Here is a 15,359-nt window from a genome sequence, read left to right on the forward strand (position 1 = left end):
GTTCCCCCATACCTTAAAAGGAGCTCTGAATTATATTTGAAGGTGGCTTAGCAGGTTGTAACAATTTGAACTTCCCATTGGTGTACTTTTCAGGCTTAGAAAAGATTTCAGGGAACAGCGTGAACTCTCTGCAAGTGACTTCAAGATGTTTTCTCACTTTGTAATGAAAGCTTTAAGCAAGCCTACACCACTTCAAACTCAGCTATGCTGAACTACGTGAGTCTTAAAAGCTAAGGGCTGCGATAAGGTGTTGTCAGGCAACAGCATGAGGAGAGGAAACGAAGAAAGGGAAAGTTTCTTTTGCAACTTGAAGGAGTCAGAGCCATTTCTTAACCCAGCTGTTTGCCTGTGAAATCCAGAGCTCCTTCCAGGCATGGCTGTCAGCTGGGTTTCCCCCAGACACCTGGGAGCCGGTACATAAGGGGCTGGAGCTGTTGACTTGGCAGGGTCTGGCATGTGGGACAGAGAGGTCTGAAGGAGGAAAAGTAGGGAGATTGCGCTGTGGGGAACAGGGAGCGATGGGGAGCACCTTGCACCTGTCTTGGGAAAAACACAAGCTGGGAAGCGTTGTCACATGAGCCAGGGTGCGTGTTTTAAGTCCGTGACAGCCCTCCAACCGCCGTCAAGCAGGAACGAGGGGGAAAAATAAGTGAAGGCCGTTCGGGGGTGCGAAGTCAAAACCGTGCCTGTTCGCCAAGAGGGAGGTGCCGGGACCTCGAACTGCCCGGAGGGGGGTGGAGAGAGCCGGGGGAGGGCGGGCGAGGTGCAGCCGGGTCTGAGTCAGCCCGGCCCGCACGATGCGCGCTGAGGGCAGTGCCAGGCACGGCGCCGCCGAGAAGCCTCTTCCCTTCCCCGCCGCCCGCGCGGGCTCCGCGCCTCCCGGGACCCGCTCCCGCCGCGGCGGGGGGCGGCTGCGCTGCGGCCTCGGCCTCGGGCAGGGCCGCGCCGCCCTCCTCCTCCTCCGCCGCCCGCGGTGTCCCGGGGCAGCCGGCGCTGCCCCGCGGCGGAGGGCGCCCGGCGGGCCGGGGGTGGCCGTGCCGCCAGCCGGAGCCGGCTCCATCATGTGAGGCGGCGGGTCTGCCCCCCCGCCCCGAGCTGCCCTCTCCCGCACCATGAGGGAAGGGGATGCGGGGCGGCACCCACGCCGGGGACAGGTAGAGCCCGGGCGGCTCCTCCGCTTCCTCTCCTGCGTGATCCTCGTGTGCGGCGCGGAGGTCGCGGCGCTCGCCGACTTTTCAGGTACGGGGCGGGAGGGCCAGGAGCGACTAACGGTCACCCGGGACGCGGTGCGCGGCGCGGCAGCTGGGGGGCTCGGCGGCGGCCGCCGGGGCAGGAGGGCACCTGCGCCCCGCCCGCCGGGCAGGGGTCTGGCGGCGCGCCGGGTGCCGGCCCTCCGTGGCGCCTCGGGAGGGCAGCCGGCCGTGCCCCCGCACCCCGGCCGGGCGCGGGCGGGAGGTGCCGGCGCTCCCGGGCGCGGGCGAGCGGGGGCTGCCGCCTCCTGCGCTCCCCGGCCCGGTGGCGGCCCGCGCCCGAAATAGCGCAGGAAGCTGCGTGTCACCGGCGAGCTCCGGGCACGCCGTGTCCCGGGGCCGGGACGCGGGCCTGCACCCAGAGGGGCGGGGGCGCGTGATTCAGATGGGCCGTGGCTGCGGCCCGGTGCGAAGGAGGGGAGGGAGGCGGCGAGGGGTAAGGGCTCCAGAGAGGTCCGGCGGGGAACGGGCGTGAGGACTTGAGCTGTCGGTTGCTTCTCAGCTGCGCGGAGAGAAAGCCGTGCGTGAATCGGCCAGGGCCTGACCAAAAGTGCGTGGAAGGCCCTGGAAAGATTCCCACTTTCTCCTGGAGACTTGGAGTCGGGCCCTGAGTGCGCCGTCCTCCGCTCCGGTAGCGAGCGAACGCTGCGCGCCCCTCCGGGAGAGCGCTTCGCCTGGCCGCGCTGGGCTGAGGGGGTCGCGCCACAGCGAGCAGGGGCACTAGCTGTCCCTCAAAAGTCACATGCGCGACCACTGCGAGGGTGCTGCATCGGCGCAAACCGAAATGACCGCAGAAAACGGGAAGAATATCCTTGTTCCATCAGAACGAAGCAGCAGTCTGGCTTTTCTGCTTGAGAAAACTGCTTTTGTAACTTTTCTCGTGCTCCAGGACATCTCACTGCAGTTAAAAAAGTTATTTAGAAGAGCAGTGTCCTTCCTTTCTATATTTCACAGTAAGCAAAGCATATTCCTGGTGGTTGCAAGCTTAAGGAACTACATTTGGGTCAGAAAGCAAACCTTACCCTTAATAAACAGCAGAGCTTTCCAAAAGCCAGTTGAGTGCACTGGAACAAAGTTAGCATGTAATTAATAGTCCAAACGTGTTGTTAGGCATATTAATATAGGTCATGTTAATACAGTTCAAAATGCTGGTAATGGTTCTGTAGAAACTGTTGTCTCAGCAATAGGAAAATACCGTTTGTGATTTTATTATTGTGCCCAACTACATAAGCCTGAACTTTTCTAAGCAAGCTACCACCACATACAAAGATCAGAATGGTATACTTGGATAAACAGTGTTTCTCCTGTTTGATTCCTTTCACATGTAGAGGGCTTTTAAATCCTTGCTATCTCATTTGTTGGTGTTTTTTTGGCTTAACTGCTGGCTTGTAGATGTTAGTTTTGGAATCGCATGGTAGTTCTCAACAAGAAAAAAAATAAATGTTTAAATTTTCTCTTTCAAATAGTCACTGAGTTAAAAAAAATATCCCTCTAGTTTATCTAGGAAAGTTCCTCTCACAAAAGTCCATTCACTTTTCAAATGAAGTTATTTAGATAAGGTTATCCCAGATACATTTCAGAAGTCCAGCAGCGTTCAGCATTCATTGTGCATTGAACTTTCCGAATAGTAGAATGACGAAGGAAAAATCTCTGTCTCACCACAGGTATCAGTATTAAAAATGTCAATTCAGTAAATAACATGCAGAAAACAAAATCAGATTCCAAAGTTCTTGCCAAACTGGTAAGTTTCCAGGCCTGAACAAATTCTGCTCACATTTGCTTTTTACTTTTAACATGAAGATTAATCCAGAATGACAGAAAAGACAAAAATGTTATTGGAGCCTTTTAAAAAAAGGTATCCAGAGCACACAGAAAAGTTTTTAGCTACCTACTAAAGTAGGTGCTGTGGGCCAGGAGCTGTCAGCCGTAAGGTGACACCCTCCAGTGCCATCCCCAGCCAGTTTAATACCTGTTAAAAGAATTACAAGCAGCTCCGTGACAGCAGCTTCAAGCTGAGTTTCTAGCATTGCTGAATTTCCTTATTTGCTCCCTTCCTCGGCAGGAACAGCGACTTGATTTTTCATAAGCTCAGTTGAATTTACACGAAAACAAATCTGCCCCGTTTAAAGGGGCAGTGCCCTGCAGCTGCCAAGGTGCAGGCAGCTCCTGGGGGATTACCCTGAGGGATAAGGAGTGGGGAGCTGTCTCCCCCTGCTTTACCCACTACCTGCACTTTCACCCTTCTGGAAAGGATCAGGTCTAACCCTGCCCTTCTGAGAGTAAAGCTTCCAGGCAGCAGGTTATAGATTTCTGCGTGTAGCCCATGTCGTAGCAGAAGGAACAGAGCTCTGAACCTTGAGCGTGTTCTGTGTGATTTGATCTGGCACTGGGAATTTAGGAGTGCACAGAGAACTGGAAGGCCAGTTGCTAAAACTTCTCCTTTTCACAGATTTCAGGCTTTTATACCCAGAATCTCAGGCATCTACTTTTTTGGGTCATTGCCTTTTCTGCTTTCCAGCATCAGATGTGTGTCTTCAGCATCAGATCTCTACCTCAGCAGCCCAAACTCTCTGTGTCATGTTGTTCCTGCCGCCCATTCTGACAGCTGCTATAATAATTTCCCAGACTGCTGTCAGATCGCAACTGCATGTGTAATCTTTGCTGTTTGCTTTATGTATGTATTAAATGGTGCTAGCAATTCTAACCTGCCCGGAGTCCATTCATTAATCACAAGACGTAGCTGCTTGCTTGTAACAATACAAAGATGACCCCTCTTGGGATCTGTTTGATAGATTGGAAGAGAGAGCAGACAACAGTGTATGTGGATAGTGAAGGGTTATTATTTATTTTTTTTATGTTTGACTTGTATTTATTTCCCTATTTAAAAAACCCTAGTCATTTTTTATGGATCATTTAACCGAACAGAAGCAGTGAAACTAGTACAGCATTTATACTTCCTTTTTGTAAGAGAGAGGTTGGCAGCTGTGGCTGCAGATTTCTTTGGTTATTGCTGGGCCAGCTCTTCATTTGGTTATTGCAGGTCAGTTGCTATTGTGATCTTGTTACTGGTCTTGTCCTTATAGAATATAGAGCTGCAGGTTCTTGTTCTCATAGGTTTCAGTCCAAATTTTAACTATGACAAAAAATATTTGTTTGGTGGGTTTTGTTTTGGGTTGTTGGTGGGTTTTTTTGAGACATTTCTTCACTGTACAATAACATTCTAAGAACTGGTATGCAAATTGGTATTTTCTGGAGAGAAAAATGTTCTGAAACAAGACTCCAGAAGCAGTTCTAAATCAAACTCTGTGAGGAGGACTCAGTGTCAGTGAACAAAATTAGTTTCTCCTTTTAATAACAGGAGATAATGGAGGTAAAGTAATTTGATATAAACAATACTTAAAGATCTGCATAATCTATTGTCCTTTAGCAGTTTGGTGGCATCAAAGAACATATTCATTAATTGCACCGGTGATTGAAAGTGGAGGTTTGCTCTGAGATCTGCAGTCCTCCGTGTGATTAATTTTTAAAAGTGGAATCCAAGCATTTATGCCCAAATTTGAAACTGAAAGCTGAAGATTTGGAAGAAGAGAGAGATAGTAAATCCACAGTTCTTTCCTTGGATCTTCATGCATATTTGTTTGATCCTACAGCTAGAGACTTTTCTTCCCCTCATGCCTAGTCTTCAAAACACATCAAACCCGCCTTTTCACTAAAATATTTATTCATGTCCACAGTTTCATTCCTACTTGACAAAGCTCTGTCCTCACATTGTTTTTCTGTGATCACATGCAGCTTTCACATTTCAGATCAGGTCCCAGTCCAGCAGACTGAAGACTGCTGTGAATTTTGCTATTTCTCCAGTCCCTGGGAGCCAAAATCCTAAATAATCTGGGCTCCCAGGAGACTGTCAGAAGTGAAGAGAGAAACATTTTTCAATAGATCAAGACCGCATGACAGCCATTTCCTCACAGCTCCTCTATGTTCAAGGACTGGTTCCCAAAATAGGCAAAATAAGGAGCTGGCAAAACCAGCAAACTTATATACTAATACCTAACTTGCATACCTATACTGTATAGGTTGGTGGGGCTATAGAAAGCCAAACTGCTACCAGAGCTGCTGAGGGAGAGTTGGTTTTGCTGGAGATGGTGGCATTTGCTCAGGAGCATATACCTTCCCAATAGCAGGAGTCACTGGTCCCTCATCTCATCCCCCTGTCCTCTTTGGTGGCAGTGGGAAAAGTGCTCGGCTCTCCCCTTGGGTCTCTGTCTTAGACCTGTTCTGTCTCCCACTTTTATTCCATCTGGTGCAAAAGTGAACTGACTTCTTACATGTCTGGGAACAAATTCCTTCTCTCTGGCAGCACTGAGGAACACCCATTTACCTTTTCTTATGCCTCTTATTTTTTCCCTCTTCTTTTCTACATGCTACTTTGAGCTTAGGCTTTCTGCTTGAACTGGCCTCCTTTGCTCACTTCATCAGTCAATCTCCCTTTCTTTACCTTGGTCCCAGCCAGGTTTTCTGGGCAGCTTTCAAGAAACGTGGCTGTAACTGAAGATCAAAAATGAAGTAACTGTGCGATTGCATAACTGGACTGAAGAATGACTTTCTGGATGTGAACAGAAAAAGCAGCCACTGCTTAGGTAGAACATTTTAATCTTTGTCTGCTGGTGTCAGCTTTTCTTTCTTTTTCCAGAACAGTTCAGACAGAACTAGGCATTACTTTAATTCCATAGACTTGATCTTCTGACCCAACAATAGAAAACAAATGGATCTAATGAAAAAGCAAACCAGTTCACCCAAGAAATATAATCTGATCCTGTGGCCTTTCTGCATTAAAAGTTTCCATTAAGTTGTGGCATTTGCCCATCCCAGATTCCCCCAGGCAAAAGGAAAGCAAACAAATGCTTCAAGCAAATGCTTTGTTTGTAATAATGTGGCAGGATCAATCGTGACCAACCACAATGATGCAGAGGGTTTTTTGTTGGTTTTGTGTTGGTCAGATAAAATCCTGTATAAATTTTCTTGAGTCGGTTCTGTTGACTCACCGTGGCAAGTGGAGCTTATCCTTTGACCAGGATATTTAAAGAGGTGCTAAAAGGAGTGATTGTCAATGATGCATCTTCTTGATACTGCCTTGTAAAAGTCAAATTAAAATTTTGATTGTTTTGTTTAAAGACAAATATTTTATTTTAGAAACATTTTCCACTATAATATGAGAGTTAAACCTCAAAGTCTGGTTTAAAGTTTCTCAAAGTGGAGTGGGTTTGGATCTGGATTTGTTCTGTGGAACAAAGAGATGTGTGTCAGAAATGAGATCTTAGTTTAGATCATGGTGCTGAGATCCAAGGTTTTGTTTCAGGCCTATGTCTGCAGTTCTTGCTTCTTGAGGAAGTGTAGCTTACGAAATTCCATTTTAGAATTGGATTTTGCTGAATATTTTTTGTTAAATCCACTGATCATCCTTGTTAGAGAAGTAAAAGCTTTGGTCCTATTAAGTTCCTACACATTTTGTAAGCGTAAGCAGCTAGCATCCCCAAGAAAGGATGCTGTTCCAAAAGCTCTCCTCAAGTGAGTTAAAGCATAGTGTGATGCTCCTACCCCTACAACAGATGTTGTGAAAATCAGGGATGAGACACAGACCTATAGGAAACCTGACTTCCCGAGCTCCACTGCTCAGACACGAACATGTTTGAGTCTGTCTTTGAGATTCTTACACCTTTGGGGCAGGAACTCTCTTTGTTCTCACTGTGCAGTTTGCTGGCACCTGACACATCATATGTTATTTTTATTAAAAATAAATACCAGGGATTAGCTCCCCCCGCCTTCCTATTCCATCTGCTGCTGATACCCTTCTTAGTAAGACAGATCTTCCAGACAGTCTCAGCTTTATTAGAGAAAGGGGTCACAGACCTGTTCCAAGTAAATACTCAGATTTTGATGGAATTGTCCCCAGACAGAGAAAGCACTGTCTGACCGGTCACCAGTTATCAGAATTCTGTCATCTGCCAACCATAATCTACAATTAAAATGGAAATATTTTGATATATTACCAAACACAGAGAAAATAGTGTCTTAAAGGGAGCTGAAGAGCAGAAGGAGGCGTGGTTGCGCCTTATTTGTTCAGCACTGGTGAGTCATTTCATCTGAATTTCTATGCATTTGAAGAGTTTTGTTTCAAAGGTCTATTGTGTGGCTTCTGGCAACAAATTAAATACCAGTGATGTTTGGCTCTTAATTTAGAATTAATTTTAAAACATCACTCATAATAAGACCTGATTGAAAGCCTATGGTCACTGGAAGGATTCCCAAGGATTGCACAGGGCTTTGGATGAGGGTCTCAACCCACAAATATCTGTTTATTTTTCTTCATTGTATTTATTCTTGGATGGAAAGACAAGAATTAATTTTTCCGAACAATTTTGGAATTTTGGACTTTTCTTCAGGCAAAAACTGAACTGAGGACAGTGAAATGTTGTGAAGAAAATCATCAGGCTATGAGAGTAAGGTGGGGCTTTTTTCTTTTCTGCTTGGACTTGCCATGCTATAAGCCATCATAATATTGCAGATCAGTGAGCTGTCAGAGGATGGACTTAGGGATTCAGTAGGCAAATTGTCTGATCTCCAATTTATGTGATTTTTTGAGTGTCAAAATATAGATGGGAATACAAAAAACAGAGTTTGAGTCAGAGTTCTGTTTACAAAGTTAAACCTGCATTTCGTTTTCCAAAGAGCTGGCAATGAACAGTACTCCCCCCCTGCCTCAAGTTTGTATGGATGTTCAGGTTCATAAATCCAAGTTTTCAAAGAAATATTTTCCTCTAGTGCCTGATGTTTTTCCTGCTTGCGTTCTCTGGGAAGATTATAACTTTGCTGTCTCTTAGGCATAATGATTCACTCATTCTGTCTCCAGAAGCAGTTGCCACCCGCTGAGCCTTTCTCTTGTTACTTGTTAATGGCAGTAGAAGAGGCTACTCTGCCTCCAATGAAAAGAGGATTTTTTGGCAAGGGCAGAAAAGACCATCAGTCTCCCTTAACAGTGTTGTACCTCTTGTCAGCATTTTAGGACAGGAAGGAGAAAATATTCCTTTTCTACTGTAATAGTTCCATATTAAGTCCCAGGACACATGTTTATCCCTGTGGCTTCATGGAATAGCTGAGAGAAGTGTAACTGACTAGCATGGAGTTTACTACAGACCAAAATCTTTGGTGATCAGAAATAATTTGCCTCTTCCTGACACAAAAAGGGAAGAAGGAAATAAAAAGAGAAAGTGAGTGACAAAAAAAAAAGTGCCGGAGGATCTCTTCAATTTCCTCAGAAAGCCATTGGGATGCAGCGAAAATAAGCATCACTCCTAGGACACAACACAAGGTAATATGAAACTGTAGATCTGAAGGAAACAGAGAACAGCTGTGGGAAGATACGAGAGAGAGAGAATAGGCATCTGGTTTGCAAGTGTGGGATTCATGTATTTTTCCACTCTGCAAAAATTTAATTCACATAACTACCACATGCACTCTGAGCTGAGTGGCATGGGTATGAAGAGGTTATGTGGTTCCTGGAGAAACAGTGCCCATTTGGCATAACCAAAAAGTTACAGGAGGTCTGTACTTACTTCATGATATCTTGGTCTTGTTTTTCTAAAAAGAGCTTATGGCTTGGCTTCTTGCATGTGCTGCTGCTCCCTGAGTAAAATCTGTGTACTGGAGTCTGAATGTGTTTTTATGTTGAATTATCTGCTGGTTACATTGGTCCATTCTCTGGCTTAAGCGGAGACAAGCTCTTGCTTAATCTGACCCTCAGATTTAGCAGTGAGAGTTAGGGTCAGTAGGATGGTTATGATCCATGTTATGATCCATGAGGATCTATGACGATGAGGGGAAAAAATTAAAGACAATTTCCTTGGGAAAGCGGCCATGTTGATAGAGCAGTTCATGGAAAACCTGACTGGTGTCTTCATCACTGATGTCTGCTTTGATTGCCATACAATCCCAAAAGCATTTTCACTTTTAACGTAAGTATTTTCTTATTGAAGGCTTAATCCTTCATCTGTGAAGGCAGTGAAAACAAATTGCTCCATTAGCAGCAGGCTGATTAGCTTCCAGTGTAAGTATGCTGTCTCTTCAGCAGCCAGTTGACTTTTTAGCATTAGTCAATTAGATTGAGTTGGAAGTGACAGTTCTTATGTTGACCTGTCAGCTCAGGCTTCAGTTTTGGGAAACTTGTAGGATCTTTATTTCTTTTAGAAATTGAAAGGTGGTTTTTTTTTAATGGTCACTAATAGATTACTGCTAGTTTTTCCAAGTGAACATCTACCCCACATCAAAAATGTTTAGATAATATAAAACATACAGTGATTATGCAAAAATTATTTTCCTTGTATGGCAAACCAGCTTTTCATGCCACCTCCAGCAGTACAAGTGAAAGGATGAAGTTAGGAGGATAGCAGTCACTTGTAAAGAGTATGAGTGTTGGGGGAATAGTGGAAAAAGGCACGCTGGAAAAACCAAGCAATGGAGGGTAGTTAAGTCAAATTAGTGACTATGCAAGAAAGCATATTTTAAGAAAATACAGATTTTTATGTGTATCTCCTGAGTGAAGCTGTTACGCTCATTCCTGAACACTGAATAGAATAAACTACTTCTGCCTAAGGGTATTTCTTACTGATAAAAGGCTGTAAGACCAAGTCTGGCTAGAGTGACTCAAACTGTATGCTTACAAGGCACTGGGATGAAAAAGAATAAAATGATGGGGCAAGAAACATAGTGGTGTGAATTTCAGAAACATTGTCTTTCCTGGTTAATGTTTTACCCTCTGTCACTATTACTGATTCCAAAAAGAGCTGCCACAGCAAGAACGTGCAGACAACCAAGGTAGGAGACTAAAGAGAATTATGAGAGGCTTCTGTGAACGGAGCTAAATAGGCACTGTCATATCCACACGCACAAGCTCAGCTCTGAGAGTAGTGATTATGCAGTTACCCTGAGCAGTGTAGTCTGTGGTGTAGCTGCCTCTAAAGACCAGCGGAGAGTATGTCAGGGGAGATGGGGGAGGAAACTCAGGGGTTAATTTCTCTTCAATGCTTCCTTCACAAACCAATGGAGAAAATATTGCTGGAGAAGTACTGCAGCTGGATCCTAAATACCAGTAAATATTGAAGTGATGCTTCTAATGGTGTTTGTAGTAGAGTTAGTTTATCAACAATTCTGTTATCACCGCATAAGATCTCTTCCTTCAGACTTGCCAATCTTGCTTGTGTATTTTTAATGACTGTTGGCACAACTCTTCATAAAACTGTGGGAGCTGATGTAGATTTACCGAATGAATTAGCCTTCTGGGACTCCCACAACAATATATGTGCTATTTCAATCTATTTTGGTCTAAAATGGATTTGTATGTCTTTAAAATAAGCTAGCAAATTGCTGTGCTAATTAAGCTAGATTGAACGATGCACAGGAACTAATATTACTAAATCTGTATATGAAGGCCCAATTCTGAGAATCCTTGTAGGCTGTGTGCTGCTGAGCTTCAGGCTCTAAAAATATTACATTGCAAAGCTGCTTTCTTACCAAAAAGACATTACATCAGTCAACACTGAGACTGCATTTAATAAGTGCTAGCCATTAGACTCATAGCTTGAAGTGCAGTTCTCTTTGATGCTTCTATATGGTGACGTTCATGCCAGTGCGGTGAGGCTGGACAGAATATACACATTCCTTTTTTTACTCTAATGCTGACAACTGCAAAAGGGCCTTAAGCCCTTGAGTTAGCATCCTCTGCCATAAGGAATGAGTCCAGCAAATATGAGTACCCTGTACTGTCTTGGGCTGTATGTGGGAGATGTAGCACAACTCTTGGCTGACTGCTTCCAAGCTTTTGGTAATCATATTTGTTCAAACTGAAACTTTCTAAGTTCCCAGTTTTTCAGTGTTCTTAAGAGGAAAAAAAAAAATTCTTTCTGGATTTTCATACCTTCAAGTTCATTACTACCTTTATTGCTGCTATTTAAAGCAGTAATGCCAGGAGCCAATGTTGCATATAAAAACTATAACCTTTTAAGAGATCTGTTTCACACACAGAGGTATCTATTTACAACCTTTGCTCTCTTAGGCCACTGGGGTTTTTTTGTCTGTCGTTGTAATTCTAGTTTATCAGTCCTCCTTTGCAACAAGAATTGATCAGTAAGGCTTAAAGCTTTGCTCAGCTGCTTAGCCTCAGTGTTTTGTGTGGTTTTATGGTACTATGTTTTTTTAGTTGAATTTCTTTGTCAACACAGTGGATGCTGTGACTAATTTGGCTAATTCTGGAAGAAAGGATTACGCTTGGATTCTGCATTGGTGTTTTGAATCTCACTAGAAAGTTACAATGAGTGAGTAGTCTGGGTTATGCAGACAGTTGGGTGGGATGATACCTTCTGGCCTTCACATCAATGGGATTTGTTTGTTGCTGTATGATTCAGGCTTAACTTTTGAGCCAGTCTCTAAGGCCTTGTACATGATTTTGTATGCAGAGCACCACATACATTGCTTATGAATGTGTGTCTTGGATAAATGGGAAAGCTTCTAGTGGGGCTTTCACACAGAGGCATAGAGATGTTACTGGGACACTGCAGTATTGCTAAGTTTTCTAATTTTGACAATTCCCACAGTAGCTGACCTTTTTTTAATGAAGTTTATTATTGTTTTAAAGAAGAGTGAGATTTAATATTTTTGAAAAAAGAGGAAATCTAAAGTCTTATTCATTGCAGAGTAATGCTTGAAAAAGTGACTGCTGTAGATAACACCACCTCTCCCTCCATCACCCAGTAACCCAGAAAACAAAGAGAAAGCCCCCAACATTAGGTTTAAACATTATTCATCTAAAGATTTTTATAGGGACTGCTTAAGATTCTGTTTGGTTAGGGTAAGAAATCCCATAACTCACAAGTCACCTTGTTTTGCAGTTCAGGTGCACACACAGCCATGACCTCACTCCATCCGTGCTGGGGTGAGCCGTGGTGGTGCTCCAGCCCTCCCTGTGCCCTGCTTTCCAGGGGAAGAGAATCTCCTCGTGTGCTGGCTGGAGAGGAGCTAGTGCGTACTTCCCTAGCATGCAGGGGACCAGAATGTAGAGGTATGTTGTAGTCCAGGCACAGCCTCTAGATCCCATATTAGATATTTGAAAAAGAAAACGTTTTCTCAGTATTTGCAACTAACATAATGATTAATTAAACAAATACAAACTGAGACATTCTGAACAACAAATAGTTCCCTGAAGTGCCTGTAGCCCAGCCGATGTGCTGGGCTGGTGCCTGAAAGTGACACAGTCTTGCTGCCTGATTTGGGTGGTGACACAACCCTGCTGTCTATTTTGGATGACCTGATTTAATTGCGCCATTTGAGAGAAATGCAGAAAAGGAAGCATGCCTCAGAAACAGTGACAGACCCATTCAACTGTTACAATGCCCTCTCTCCTGATAATCATGGCTGTTATTAATTGTAGAGATAAGAACATATTTTTCCCCTAACCTTACATTGTCGTTTTGCTAAATTTTCTGCCTCGAGGGAAGTGTGCTTCTGTACAGAGTTTGGTAAATGATACAGGGATACTTGTGGTCTCAAGATGGAGCTTTCTACCAGGGTGACTACAAGGCCATGCTGCCCATGAAAGGAGAGAAATCAACTGGAAATTGCTGCCTCTTGTGCAAGCACCACTCGAGGACTGAGGTGAGAGGCAGCAGCTACTGAGAAAACTTTATTCCCTTGCTGAACACAGGGCAGGCAGCACCCTGGTACGTGAAGAGGGCTGGCATGAGGAGAGGAAAAAAACTGGAATTTTTCAGGGAAGAGCAAGAGAAAATGATGATTTTTCGAGTGGGAATTCTTTCTCTGCGTGTAATGTGAGCTGCCCAGTCGGCACTGCTCTTTGCAAAGGGCTGACGGCTCCACCTGTGTCTATGTAGTCTGTGTGTATAGTAATAAAAAATGCAGGTTTCTGTGATCTGCCATGTGAGACAAACAATTTAGATGCTAGTACGTCACCACTTCTCTTATCAGAGAACATTAGGTTTCAGCCAATTTCCATTACTATTTTTATCCTTTATTGTGTGCAAATACACAAAGATTTTAGTAACAGCAGAGTCAGTTTAAATGCCATGTAGAAGGCCGAAGAGTATAATGTCTTGTTTTCACCAGTCCCAGTCTGTCTAATGCCATTTTTACAAGTGAACCATATTGCTTATACAGAATCAGAGCAATTTTTTTATAAAGGCATTTTTTTAAAAGGATTGAATAGTTGTAATTGTTGGAGAAAGGTGCTTAGATACTGGATTAGGAATTTGTAGGATCAAAGTAGCAGTTAAGATGCCAGGGAACTCATCCAAATCACAACATAGATGATATTCTTTAGGGAATACTGGGCTGTTTTGTATACAGCAGTCTTGGCTCCAGGTAACTTAAAACCTGAAGAACTGAAATGATTACAAATATCGGGCTAAATCTTTCAAGGTGTTGAGTGCCTACAACTCATGTTGGGCTGAATACTCTTTTACACTGTGGTCCTTTATGCTATGATGGCGATGTCAAAGGAATTCAGCGGCAGTAAATGTCTCTGGAGGCCCCTTTACCGTATCAGGCCATAGCAAAGTAGCTTGGGTGCAATCGGGCATTCGGCCCATTTTCCTGGCAATACTCAGCACCTTTCAGGAGCAGGCTGACAGAGGAGTGGCTCTGGCAGGAAAGCTCAATTATTTGTGGTCTCAATTACACAGAAAATGTAGGAGATGGATTTGGTTGGGGTTTTTTAACCTGTGAGAAGCCGTGGGGATTTTTGCTGGGCTGGTTTCCTTGAGATCTAGACTGCAAATATGGGGCATGAAATTCTCTGTGTCCTGATTTTAGTGCCTCAGACTGAGTTCAATGAGGTGAAGAACTCACCTACACCTTTGCTGCACTGGAAGGCATCTTAGCTGACTCCTGTCCTCTCTTGGGCTCTAGATGAAAAACAGCAGCCGACAGTGGAGCAGGCTTCTCCTTTCTCTAGACATAGTAACTGGTGAGGGAGCTGAATTTTCCTAGCCAGTTGCACAGCTGGAGCTGGAAAGGATGTCAGGGAGTAGAAATATTTCGTTTTCATATCAATTACTTGGAATACTTAAATTTCTATTTTAAAACCTTTTTAAAAATTGTCTTTGGTGAAACGTTCAAAAAAGGCTTAAAGTGTGAAAATTAAATAGCACGAGCAAACTCTTTTTCAATATTTTCTTTGAGAAAACTGATTTTTGTTTTAATGATGCAAAACCCATGTCATTCTAGTTCTGATTCAGCCACCAAAACAAGAAAACATGGTTTGGGTGGGGTTTTTTTTTTCTATTATAATTAACAGTAGTAATATTGCTGTCACCACACTGGAGTAAGTAAAGCTTCTGAGGAGAAGATACTAGGTTTTGTCTTTAATTAGATCAATTATACATTTGGAAAAGAGCCTAAGATAGATAATTTTTGAAATCAAAAAGATACATATGTAATCATGGTCTCTGTTTTAAAACTTCTACAAATCTTTTTTTCAAATCAGTGGAAGCTCGTAGTGCTTTCTCATTACTTAATATGTTGTGTTTGGAGAATTTTGTTTGGGTTTTTTTGTCATGAATGTGTATGAAGTTCTAGAAGTTGGGAATTTATTTTAGAGAGAATTATACAGAATTTAATGCATGTATAAGAACAAAGGAAACTTCAAATATAGTTATTGCATGCGCATTAATAAAAAGTTTGGCTAGTAGTGAAGAATTACAGATTTGCTGTGACTGTAGTGTATCGGGTTGTCATAAAACTCATGGGGAAAAAAGTGGGTTTGGGTCTAATTTCCATGTGTTCGTGGATGAGGGATAAGGAAGGATATTGCTTCATTTGTGGAACGGTATTTTGTATCCTTTATCTGTCCTGTCCCTAAGGCCTCCTCTTCCCCGTCACCCACAAATCTTTTCTGCTTAAAGATAAATTTCAGTCAAGTGTGACAGAGTGGTAGAGGTATCAAAGCTTTGTGAGCATAGGTGAGGAAAATCTTTGAATTAAATTAGTGCTAATAGTTTCCCATCACAATGGGTGATTTGTAATGGCCCAAGGTAGCAGACTGCA

General features: G+C 43.6%; 1 protein-coding gene across 4 annotated transcripts in view; it reads left to right on the forward strand.

Moving 5' to 3' along the window:
- The first annotated feature begins 775 nt into the window (after nucleotides 1–775).
- EVA1C (eva-1 homolog C) overlaps nucleotides 776–15,359 on the forward strand; it is a 40,609-nt gene continuing 26,025 nt past the window's right edge. The window contains exon 1 of one of the 4 annotated variants that reach the window (XM_055702487.1): nucleotides 776–1,239. In XM_055702487.1, the coding sequence (XP_055558462.1) occupies nucleotides 1,113–1,239 (127 nt within the window). In that variant the 5' untranslated portion in view covers nucleotides 776–1,112. Of the gene's footprint in view, nucleotides 1,240–4,639; nucleotides 5,891–6,577; nucleotides 12,954–15,359 lie in introns of those variants that run through there. The other 3 variants (XM_055702486.1, XM_027804387.2, XM_027804384.2) reach the window with 3 other exon arrangements.

This window comes from Falco cherrug, chromosome 2 (genome assembly GCF_023634085.1).
Source record: "Falco cherrug isolate bFalChe1 chromosome 2, bFalChe1.pri, whole genome shotgun sequence".
NCBI lineage: Eukaryota > Metazoa > Chordata > Aves > Falconiformes > Falconidae > Falco > Falco cherrug.